General features: G+C 37.2%; 1 protein-coding gene across 3 annotated transcripts in view; it reads left to right on the plus strand.

Moving 5' to 3' along the window:
* KLF5 (KLF transcription factor 5) overlaps positions 1 to 11,442 on the plus strand; it is a 62,257-nt gene extending 50,815 nt beyond the window's left edge. For all 3 annotated transcript variants that reach the window (XM_063650930.1, XM_054446989.1, XM_054446991.2), the window contains one exon: positions 9,600 to 11,442. In XM_063650930.1, coding sequence (XP_063507000.1) covers positions 9,600 to 9,778 — 179 coding nt within the window. In that variant the 3' untranslated portion in view covers positions 9,779 to 11,442. The remainder of the gene's footprint in view (positions 1 to 9,599) is intronic.
* The last annotated feature ends 1,094 nt before the right edge of the window (positions 11,443 to 12,536 follow it).

Raw genomic sequence — 12,536 nt, forward strand, 5'->3', positions numbered from 1 at the left:
CCTGTTCTTGGGTAATCATAGAGCATTGAGGTTGTTTTCTCCTCATTTCTCGTTTCTAGACAATGCCTTTTAAAATTACCTGTTCTCTCATTGCATCCTCCCCACCCTGCCCGCCTGTTGTTTTTAAATGAATGTATCTGAAGCCAGCAAAGGTGTGTTTTTTTGTTGTTGTTGTTTTTCCCCCCCCCTTTAAGGCCCAGGTAGAACAGTTAGAACAGTTTTTCTAAATTACTTCTCTTATGTAATAGCTTTCTTTGGTTTTCTTTCTGTCCTCCTCCTCCCTCTCGGACCGTTTATCAGAGGACTTTAAAAACCACACAACAGTTGATGACATAAAATACTCTTTAAATGATTGTCGTTTTACAGGCAGAATGTGAAGCACCCTGGCATTTCTTTGGAAAATAATTGTAATTGCTTTAAAATGTCAAGTTACCTTATGTTTTAAAAATAATTTAGGCAATGAAAACAGCCTACATCTGAGTTTAATTACTTCTTCTGGATTTTTAGATTGGAAGTGCTTCTTTAACTTGGGTTGCAAATTGAACCTAAGCAAATAATAGTCTTAACAAAACAGAACTTTTTAAGTAATCTGAGATGACAGAGTAGATGATATATCAGTTTCTTAAACCAGAAGTATAGCATTCAAGTCTTCTAAGTTCATATACTTTGATTTCTTTATCAGGAAATCGCGTATAAATAATACAAAGTTCTATCTTCTTTGTGTGATTAGACAATACTGGAAACATTTGCTTCTATTCTAGGGAATAATTATATTTTATTTATATCTGTACATACATAATATAGCATAAGGCCTGTAGAAGCACCCCTTATAGATGTGGATGTTCGCATGTATTATTTGTAATATGTGTGTGTATACATTTATCATGGCTTTGGTGAGAAATAATTATGGCTGCTTCTAGGAAACAATGTCAATGAGCGGTGTATTTCCAATTCAAAATATTTGTACTTTTAACAGCATTTAAATGAACATTCTACTGAAATTTATATGCCTCATGATGTCTGCAAGGGGCGGAACACATTGCCATTACTCTAAAGTTGCTCCCAAGTATACTGTTTTGTCTTTATAAATCAACATGACTGATAAACTGTCTATTGCAACCAGTAGTAGTATATGCTCACATACCTTACTTTTTTCTTTAATATAATGAATATTTAAAATAATGTCTAAGTTTGCAAAGGTTTGAGGCTGAAAGAAGTTAAAATCAATAGGAAAATATATTGACTGTATCTTCAAACAAAAATTTGTAGAAATTTAAAAAGTTCTTTCCAGAGAAAAAGTTCTGAAAAAGTAAACCATGAACTCAACACAGATGTTTGAAGTCCTAGCAGTTCCCTTCATGTGCATGGATATGCACTTTAAACCTTAGAGAATATGGAAAAGCTGTTGGGAAATCAGGGTACGGTAACGTTTCTAGATTTTTTTTTTTTCTTTTTTTTCCCCCAGTTTCAGCTATCTGGAACAGGGCAAGAAATTAGCATTTGTACAAAGAAAGTCTTTGAACAACACACACACTTGGCTCAAGTATTCCTCAGACCCAGACTCCATGCACTGGAGTCTGTGTGTACTAAGTGATCCCAGAGTGGTTTACTGGAGATTGACAATGGAAAAGGACAATTTGAAACACACCCGTAGGAGAAAATGGAAACATTGTACAAATAACATAGGAACACAAAATTGACTCTTTTTTTTTTTTTTTTTTTTTTTTTGAGATGAAGTCTCGCTCTTGTCCCTGGGCTGGAGTGCAATGGTGCGATCTCAGCTCACTGCAACCTCCACCTCCTGGGTTCAAGCGATTCTCCTGCCTCAGCCTCTCAAGTAGCTGGGATTACAGGCGCCTGCCACCACGCCTGGCTAATTTTTGTATTTTTAGTAGAGACAGGGTTTCACCATGTTGGCCAGGCTGGTCTCGAACTCCTGACCTCAGGTGATCCACCTGCCTCAGCCTCCCAAAGTGCTGGGATTACAGGCGTGAGCCACCATGCCTGGCTCACAAAATGGACTTTTAAAGCACTGTGTTCAAGATTCCCTGTTTAGGAAAGATTTCCACATTAAGTCCTGGAAAGATTTTTAGTGGAAGCCTAGTTTGTAAAGGGGTTACATTCCCATTTTCTGCCTTACTGTCTTTTGCAGAAGACTTCATTGCCTACTGACATGTGTAGTAAGATGTTATTAGGTATACTTTATATAATCTCTACTTGAGATTTGCTGCTGAATATATTGAGTTTCAGTTTGGGTACTAAAAGATCCTTAGATATGAATTTCTTTTCTAGGGCCTGGCGCAGTGGCCCACACCTGTAATTCTGGCACTTGGGAGGCCGAGGCAGGTAGATCACCTGAGTTCAGGGGTTCGAGACCAGCCTGGCCAACGTGGCGAAACCCCATCTCTACTAAAAATACAAAAATCAGTCAGGCATGGTGGCACATGCCTGTAGTCCCAGGTACTCAGGAGGCTGAGGCAAGAGACTCGCTTGAACCCACGAGGCGGAGGTTGCAGTGAGCTGAGATGATGCCACTGCACTCCAGCCTGGGTGACAGAGTGAGACTCCATCTCAAAAAAAAAAAAAAAAAAAAAAATTCCTTTCTAGGTCTTTGCTCCAAAGTCATTTTTCATGGAATATATTAAATATAGCTTTTGATTTTAAAATCTTGATAATATTTGGCTGGGCGTGGTGGCTCACGCCTGTAATCCCAGCTCTTTGGGAGGCCGAGGCAGGTGGATCACCTGAGTTCAGGGGTTTGAGACCAGCCTGGCCAACATAGTGAAACCCTGTCTCTACTAAAAATACAAAAATTAGCTGGGCATTGTGGCACATGCCTATAGTCCCAGCTACTTGAGAGCCTGATGGAGGAGAATCGCTTGAACCTGGGAGGCAGAGGTTGTGGTGAGCCAAGATCATGCCACTGCACTCCAGCCCGGACAACAGAGCGAGACTGTCTGAAAAAATAATAATAATAAAAAATAAAAAATCGATAATATTGACAATAAAGATATTTTCATTGCAGGTACTTACTAAAAGCAACATTCAATGTTCTGAACATAAGTTACTCTTCTTTTTGTGGAACTGTGGGAAAAGGGTAAAAGGCTTTTTAGGAAAACTGTATACAAAGGTTTTCACTTTGGGCCTTAATGGATGGAGATCTTACAATGTGAATCGAGAAATAATAGTGGTTAAATGTGTAACCTGTTTCATTGGTAGAGGTAACACAGGCAAAATCTTTTTTGCAGGAAGAGATTTAGGACTCAATGGTTTTTTGAGTCTCTATTTGAAAACTATTTCAGAGGAAGTATCACATTTATTAGCCTTTAGTATTAGATTAGATTTTATTAAACATTCTTTTCATTCTTTTCCATTTTTTCTTCATTTGCAGCTTTGAAATTTATTTTGTGTATTGATAATTTCAAACGATTTTTTTTTAAAGTAGTAGCTTAAGAGACTTGCTGGTTCAGACCCCAGGAAAGGTATTTATGAGCATGAAAGCTTAGAAGCAATTTCTTTTTAATGACTCACTGCGAAGATTAAACTTTGCTTCTAGGACTTGTTCTTTCATCTGAAAAACATTTACATAGGAAATTGATTAAACATTGTTTAGAGATGATAAAGCTTGTCAAAAGTTAAGAAGTATAATTTGATTCAGCAAATATTTTTTACTGGTTTTGTGGAGAATCCAAAGACAAATAATCTCTTCTTGCCCTTTTGTTCATAAATAGACTAAATAGAATTGCTGGAGTGGAGATAGAAATAATTAGTCTTGAAAGTAGAGAGTAATGTTTTTTAAAAATAATAATACAGTCACCCAAGAATTTGGCAGATATTTTTGGTTCTATAGAATGTAGTAGCTGTTTACTTGATGACCTACATCGTTTCTAGTGAAAGATTAGAAACAATGTCCTACTTTAGTAAAAGTATCTCCGTAGCAGCATTCCTAGTCTGTTAGCCAGTATTACTTATATTCAAGGATCTCAAACAACAACTCTTATTAAGGATAAGTTACAGTTTTAGAAGTGCATAGTAGGTAACTTATACCTAAAAATATCTATACAGAAGAAGAAATTTATTTTTGGCGACTTTATGAAAAGGTAAACCTTTACGAGTTGGGAGGAGACCTCCTGGTCAGGGTCGCCATGTGAAGTGCAAATTAAAGGGAAGGTTACCTAGTACTCATTCCATACTGGGAAAAAATGAAAATAGAGGTTTTTTCTGTTTTGCTTACAAAAAGAAAAGGTGAAATTCCTTATCGACACTTTAACGTCAGTGTGAACTCCCATTATAAGAAAGTGAATCCAAGTGTTGTCTCGTTATCAGGAGACTGAAGAATTGGTATTTCATTTTATTAACTCTATTAATGACAGGAGATAGTCTTCATAATGTTTGCTGGGAACCCAGAGGAGAAGTAGCAGTAGTTTAGGAGCCCAGAGATTCCAAATCTCTGCTAGGATGTAGACTGTAAGTGTAACCCCTGACATCGTGTTCCCACCCATTCCCTCTTTGGGTTTGGCAGATGAGTGCTTTCTGGCCCTGGGAGAAGTCCCCTCACTGCCTTTGACCGGTGCGAGGGGCTCTAGTATGTCTTGGCTTTCCTGAAGTCCAGTCCAGTTCTACCTAAGAACATTTGTTTATACAGAGTTTATTTATCCCTGTGTAACTTCAGAATGGACAATAACTGATTCTGATTATTTTCTCCGGAAGTGGCTCAAAACATGGTTCTCACCTAAGTGCGTATTATCAGATTACTCTCAGTGGTCCTGGGCAGGGCAAAGCCAGGCAAAAGCCCTGCTGCAGGAGGGTCCACAGAAGAATAAAAAGCTGACAGCCTCACAGGAGCCTTTTATGCCTTCCCTCCTTTTCATTAATCAGAATAACTGAGTTGTTTTCAAGATGCATTAGGGAAAGTGTGGCATTACAGCAGGGATAGAAGATAGTCTCTGCCCTTGAGGAACTTTAAAAGCTAGTTAAGGAGGCAAAATACAACTATTTGAAGCCTTCCTAAAGCAGTATATGTGCAAGTGCAAATTGATAGCTCAACAGAAATTTCAGTGATGGGGATACAGAGAAGTGAAATGATCTCTCCTGGTCTGTTGAGAGGCTTTTTAGAAGGAGTGAGGTATCGGATTTTAAAGAAAGTGATAAACATAAATTCAGGAGAGAAAGAAAGGAATCTCTGTTTTGTTGCTTTTGTTTTTGGCAGTCAGCTTCCTTAGGTTGAATGGGCACAATATTCATGGTGTTATCTGGTAAATAATTAGATGCATTTATAAATGCTAATAACACTAATCTTTGATATGGACCTTCTGTTCCAAGTATAGGAAATGTGTGACAATGAGTTTTAATAGAAAGGTTTTTGGATGGAAAATTACTGGCATAGACATAAAAATATGAATTAGTGAGCTAAAATCATCCTCCTACTTTATCTCTTTTCTTAGATATCTAAATCATTTTCCTATGAATTTCTTAAGTGTTTCCTATTTTTCTCTCTTGATTTTTAGAAGCAAATCTAATATGAGCCTATTTCAGAGACTAAATTTCGTAAGTCTCAAATGATGGGAAAAATCTAATTATTATTGAATTGCATGAAAATATTTTCCTCTTGAAATAAGAGCCCATTTTGAGCTTCAAGGACTCTTAAGTTCTAAGAGTTTAGATTAGGTTGAAATAATTTATTCTACTTTAAAAGTTTGGATTGTTTAGGTTCGCAGAACAAGATACAGATTTTAAGTTCTTTGAGGCCAGAAACCAAGTCTTATTTGAGTTTTGCAAGGCATTTAGTACAGGTTACACCTTCACTAATAAACAGTGACTTTAATTCTCATGGTATTTTAGCTTTTATCAGATATTGATTGAGTTGTCTTTTAGTCACCAGGAAGGAAACCGATGTGCAAATTTGCTGCAATAAACTTTTAAAACATTATCTAAAATAACTATTTTAAGATAAATATTTTGTCAGTGATTTTTGTTCTTTTGTTAGAAGAATCTATGTAGAACATTTTAGGGAAAGGCCTTGGTATGTCTGTTGAATGTGTTCAGCAGAGCAGAGAAACTTCCCATTCCATTGTGATAGGTTCAGAAGTCATTCAGAGGGGGGGAAAAAAAGGACAATTTTCAGTTTGTTGCTGAGGATTTTTAAAATGGCTTACAAACATGTTCCATTAACCCACTGAAATTCACTTACCGTGGGGGAAAGGAGCTATCGTTAGGTGATACCTGGGAATTGCCAATACCTGAACAGTGCTCAGGACCCCACAGGCCCCACAGAGGCTGGCGCTGCCAGGTTGTGCCCTCTGTTTCAGATCGTCTGGGGTTCAAGGCTTGCTGTGAGTCCATTAAGCCATTCCTTAGCTGACCTTCACAAGTGGCTTTAGAATCTGGAAATAAATTTGAACAATATGTATGTGTTCCTTAAATCGTTCAAAGAGAGTGTATTAGTGTTTGCTAATGGAAGATTTAAGTGAGACATTAAGGAAAAGTGACAGACCAGGATTTTTAATGTGGAGCTCATCGTTTTGCTCCTAACTCTACGGGGTTATTGTGAGGAAGCGAGAGAATGAGAAGTACCTCGCTCTGGAGTATGTGCTCCATGGCTGCTGGTGCCTGCTCCCTTTTCCTTTTACCGGTAATGTTTCTGCTTAACATTTTTGTAAAGTATGTTAATGACTTTATCAGCATGGATAGTATGTATGTTTAACTTGAACATAGTTTTCAAAGATTAGAGATTCTAGCAAAATACTCCTGTAATTTAACAACAATGAGAAAACACATACTTTGAGATAAAGTGGGAGCTTGTTTTCTGTGCTGTACAAACTTGTCACTTTTTTCTTTTTGCCTTTGGAAAGTTTCACGTTAACAGCATGAGAACTTAAAAATACAGTTGATGTTGAAAGAGCTTAACTAAATATTTTAAATTGGTGGTATTGGAAAGAGATTCTGTAAAAATCCAATTAAACTTTTGAAAGCTCTGTCCTGTTGAAATATAACTTAAAGGAAGTCTGTTTGGTTTCCCAGAAGTACTGTGCATAGTGTTTCTGGCTGAGGAAGAAAGGCCCAAGTCTGCTGTTTGGCCAGAAATTGGGTACCAGCTTCCTCTACGATGTTTTACTTGAACGGTGTTGACACTTGAACAAATCCCATAGAAACTGCCCCAAGTGGGGGATAGTTGTCCTTGCTTTTATGGTAAGACTTGGCCCCAGTAACTAACATTCCAGACACTGGTAGTATTCTTGGCTGAATACTCTATAGATGTGCATAAATTGAGAGCAAAACCCCAAATGTTTTAGAAACTTTAATGGCTACCGTATTTCAAGCAATCAGTAAAGTAAACTTTAAAAAATACTGGTGCAGTTTATTGCTTCATAGCCAATAAAAATAGTGAACAAAAAGAGTCTAGTGTCCCTTGTTTCTTGCATAAACTCTGAAAATTCAGTTCTGCTATTTAATTATTAAATTCAAAAGACTGGAATGATTTCTTTTAAAATTGGGAGCACTATAGGAATTTTTTTCCTTGTCTCAGACATCAGAAATAACTTTTTCTTTCCATTAAATTACAGTAAAGTATTTAACCAATATGTTTGTTTCCATGGTTTGTTTTTCACAGGGAACAAAAACTAATAGTACTGTGCAAAGTTTTTTTTGTGATCAATTTACATCTACAAATGTGATAGCTATATTTACTACTGGTGTTAAGATATTTCTATATATCAAACATTTTATGTGATTGTAAGTGACAGAACGTGATTTATACTTTGTTTTGTAAAAGGCTTGAGTGTCTTAGGTTAAATTTCTGGTTAGAATTTACCGTGAGGGGAGAAAAAACTTCTAGAATTGAGATGTGCATTTTTAAAGTGGATTGATAGGAACCAGAAAGGGAATTAAAACAAAAACTGTCTGGGTCAGGGTCAGAGGCAGAGGAGAGAAGAGAGGAAGTATGGCACAGCAATCCATACCATGGGAAATGTAGGTGAACTCTCAAGGGAAAAAAAATTGGGACTACTTTCATGTCGTCTGTTCTGGCACTTTCTTCTTTGTCCCTATGGGATTTTGTCTGAGAGTCAGAGTGGTTATCACGACAACAAAAATATATTAACCACAAATTGTAGAAATCTCAGTTGATGAGGACAGGGTCTTTTAAAGTTTAGACTGACTTGGTTAATCCTACAACTTCCTGAACATGATACTGCTAAATTAGGCAGAAAGGTTGTGCAGTTTCTGTTTCGTCAGAACTAAACAAGTGTTAAAGCAACTCTGAGGTTCCTCCCTTTCAGAAGGAAACATTTTTTTAAGGGAATTTAAGAGGTGAAAAGGTATCTACATAAAACTCAGCAGTAAGCCAATAATACTTTAATATACAAATTTATCTCACGAATTCTTATTAAAAATTCATAGAAAATTATAAAATCATAAATGTAGGAACTGCTAGTTAATGCTTACTGAAAGAATGTTTTGGCATTTATTCCTACTGGAATATATGATCTCCAGTAGGATTCATTCACAAACAGTGAATTAAGACTACATTATGAATATTTAGTAGTTTTGAAAGTTAAACAGCTGGCAAACTTTGGAGAGCATTAGGAATAATATACATTACAGGATGGGAGGGAGGAACATACCAACTCACTACTCAAGGGAAGAGAACTGTGAAAGAATGGAATGGGTAGGTTGAACTATTTCAGACTTTTAGATGTATATTACACATGTAAGCTCCATGAGGCCAGCTGTTTTTATTTTGTTAGCCATTGTATCACAAGTATTTGGGACAGTTCCTGGCCTATAATAGATGCTTGGCGAATTGTTTATGGAATGAATTTTGGGTGCAATACATGACAAAGAAAAACTAAATACAGGTCAACAAATGTCAGTTTTTACAGTTGTTTCATGGTCTGACTTTTTTTTACCAATGTGAAGTTATCAGTACCAGACTGTTTTGCTTCAATCTGCAAAAGGAGGGTGTGAAGGTGTGTGTGAATCTCAAAGAGTGAATGCCCTACTAGTCCATTTTGGAGGCCATGTTTTCAAGTGAACTGATTTATGAGCTGCACGCTTCTGTCTGGCTAATTTAGAAACATCTAGGACCAGTTTCTGGTTAAGCAATTGTGGTACATGAAATTCATTGTATAGGTGATTCGTGCAACAGCTTCTGAATTTTTTCCTCCCTCACCCACCTTACAGCCATTAGTCCTATAATAATTTAATTTGGGTTTGTTGGTATAGAAACTGTATTTGCACAATAATGATAAAGCCACTCAGGCTCATCTAGTCATTTCCTGGATTTATGTGTGTAGGAGTACATAAAAATAAGGGCACTGATTCGTTTTGTATTTGCCTAAAATTGTTATTCTTCAGTTGTTCAAAGGTACACAAAATGCTTTTTTCTTTATAAGGTAAAAAATACTTGGAGGTTATAAGAAATAACTCTTAACTAGCTTACTTTGAGTGGCTTTGATATGTATTTACTCATAATGGAATTCATGAGCTTTCCTTCCTTCGCTTGGCCAAGATTTTTTTTTCTTTGAAATTCCTTCTCCGGTGTTATCTAGGATGTTTGCATTACAAGCAGGCCGCCTCACCTCCTTTGTTCGTTGTCACAGGTGAAAAGCCATACAAGTGTACCTGGGAAGGCTGCGACTGGAGGTTCGCGCGATCGGATGAGCTGACCCGCCACTACCGGAAGCACACAGGCGCCAAGCCTTTCCAGTGCGGGGTGTGCAACCGCAGCTTCTCGCGCTCTGACCACCTGGCCCTGCATATGAAGAGGCACCAGAACTGAGCACTGCCCATGTGACCCGTTCCAGGTCCCCTTGGCTCCCTCTGAAACGACAGACCTAGCTATTCCTGTATAAAAACAAAAACAAAAACAAAAAAAACCAAGAAAACCACAACTAAAACTGGAAATGTATATTTTGTATATTTGAGAAAACAGGGAATACATTGTATTAATACCAAAGTGTTTGGTCATTTTAAGAATCTGGAATGCTTGCTGTAATGTATATGGCTTTACTCAAGCAGATCTCATCTCATGACAGGCAGCCACATCTCAACATGGGTAAGGGGCGGGGGTGGAGGGGAGTGTGTGCAGCGTTTTTACCTAGGCACCATCATTTAATGTGACAGTGTTCAGTAAACAAATCAGTTGGCAGGCACCAGAAGAAGAATGGATTGTATGTCAAGATTTTACTTGGCATTGAGTAGTTTTTTTCAATAGTAGGTAATTCCTTAGAGATACAGTGTACCTGGCAGTTCACAAATAGCCATTGAACAAATGTGTGGGTTTTTAAAAATTATATACATATATGAGTTGCCTATATTTGCTATTCAAAATTTTGTAAATATGCAAATCAGCTTTATAGGTTTATTACAAGTTTTTTAGGATTCTTTTGGGGAAGAGTCATAATTCTTTTGAAAATAACCATGAATACACTTACAGTTAGGATTTGTGGTAAGGTACCTCTCAACATTACCAAAATCATTTCTTTAGAGGGAAGGAATAATCATTCAAATGAACTTTTAAAAAGCAAATTTCATGCACTGATTAAAATAGGATTATTTTAAATACAAAAGGCATTTTATATGAATTATAAACTGAAGAGCTTAAAGATAGTTACAAAGTACAAAAGTTCAACCTCTTACAATAAGCTAAACGCAATGTCATTTTTAAAAAGAAGGACTTAGGATGTCGTTTTCACATATGACAATGTTGCATTTATGATGCAGTTTCAAGTACCGAAACGTTGAATTGATGATGCAGTTTTCATATATCGAGATGTTCGCTCGTGCAGTACTGTTGGTTAAATGACAATTTATGTGGATTTTGCATGTAATATACAGTGAGACACAGTAATTTTATCTAAATTACAGTGCAGTTTAGTTAATCTATTAATACTGACTCAGTGTCTGCCTTTAAATATAAATGATATGTTGAAAACTTAAGGAAGGAAGTGCTACATATATGCAATATAAAATAGTAACGTGATGCTGATGCTGTTAACCAAAGGGCAGAATAAATAAGCAAAATGCCAAAAGGGGTCTTAATTGAAATGAAAATTTAATTTTGTTTTTAAAATATTGTTTATCTTTATTTATTTTGTGGTAATATAGTAAGTTTTTTTAGAAGACAATTTTCATAACTTGATAAATTATAGTTTTGTTTGTTAGAAAAGTTGCTCTTAAAAGATGTAAATAGATGACAAACGATGTAAATAATTTTGTAAGAGGCTTCAAAATGTTTATACGTGGAAACACACCTACATGAAAAGCATAAATCGGTTGCTGTTTTGCTTCTTTTTCCCTCTTATTTTTGTATTGTGGTCATTTCCTATGCAAATAATGGAGCAAACAGCTGTATAGTTGTGGAATTTTTTGAGAGAATGAGATGTTTATATATTAACGACAATTTTTTTTTTTTTTTGGAAAATAAAAAGTGCCTAAAAGATATATGTTATGCTTTTCTTCTTTACCTGCAGTAAAGAATCTGATCACGGCAGTTAGTGAGAAATCAACTCCACACATTTGTAGAAGAGCCATATTGAACCTGAACCTACATAAGACAGGGATTTATTTTTTGAGGCGGAGTCTCGCTCTGTCACCCAGGCTGGAGTGCAGTGGCGCAATATCGGCTCACTGCAACCTCCGCCTCTCAGGTTCAAGTGATTATCCTGCCTCAGCATCCCGAGTAGTTGAGATGACGGGCGCACGCCATCACACCTAGCTAATTTTTGTATTTTTAGTAGAGATGGGGTTTCACCATATTGGCCAGGCTGGTCTTGTGAACTCCTGACCTCATGATCCACCCACCTCAGCCTCCCAAAGTGCTAGGATTACAGGCGTGAGCCGCTGCGCCCAGCTGGGGGATTTATTTTTTAAATTAGCATAAAGGGATTCATAATTCACGAATACTTACCTGGCCACATAATGCACGAGACCTTAAGCATCCTTAGTTGAAAACACCATGGAGTTCACTTGCATGTGCTAGTCTGGAGGTTGTGTCGTCAGAGGCAAACAAGAAGAATTGGTGTAACACTTAAAAAAATTATTAGAATTTGGTTTTATTCCGCAGCAACAAGTATACTTAGAACCTACATGTTGTGTTTTTTTTTTTTTTTTTTTTTTTTTTTGACACTATCACAGGCTGGAGTGCAGTGGCGTAATCGTGGCTCACAGCAACCTCTGCCTCGGGTTCAAGGGATTGTCCTGCTTCAGCCTTCTGAGCAGCTGGGATTACAGGCACGTGCCACCATGCCCGGCTAATTTTTGTATTTTTTGTAGAGATGGGATTTCACCATGTTGGCCAGGCTGGTCTCAAACTCCTGGCCTCAAGTGATCCACCCGCCTTGGTCTCCCAAAGCGCTGGGATTACAGGCGTGAGCCACTGCGCCGGGCCTAGGTCTTGTTTTTATTTGTTTATTATTATTTTTTTAAATTATGCTTTTAAGTTCTGGGGTACATGTGCAGAATGCACAGGTTTGTTACATTGGTATACATGTGGCATGGTGGTTTGCTGCACCCATCAACCTGTCATCTGCATTAGG

The sequence above is a fragment of the Pongo pygmaeus genome, chromosome 14 (assembly GCF_028885625.2).
Source record: "Pongo pygmaeus isolate AG05252 chromosome 14, NHGRI_mPonPyg2-v2.0_pri, whole genome shotgun sequence".
Lineage (NCBI taxonomy): Eukaryota > Metazoa > Chordata > Mammalia > Primates > Hominidae > Pongo > Pongo pygmaeus.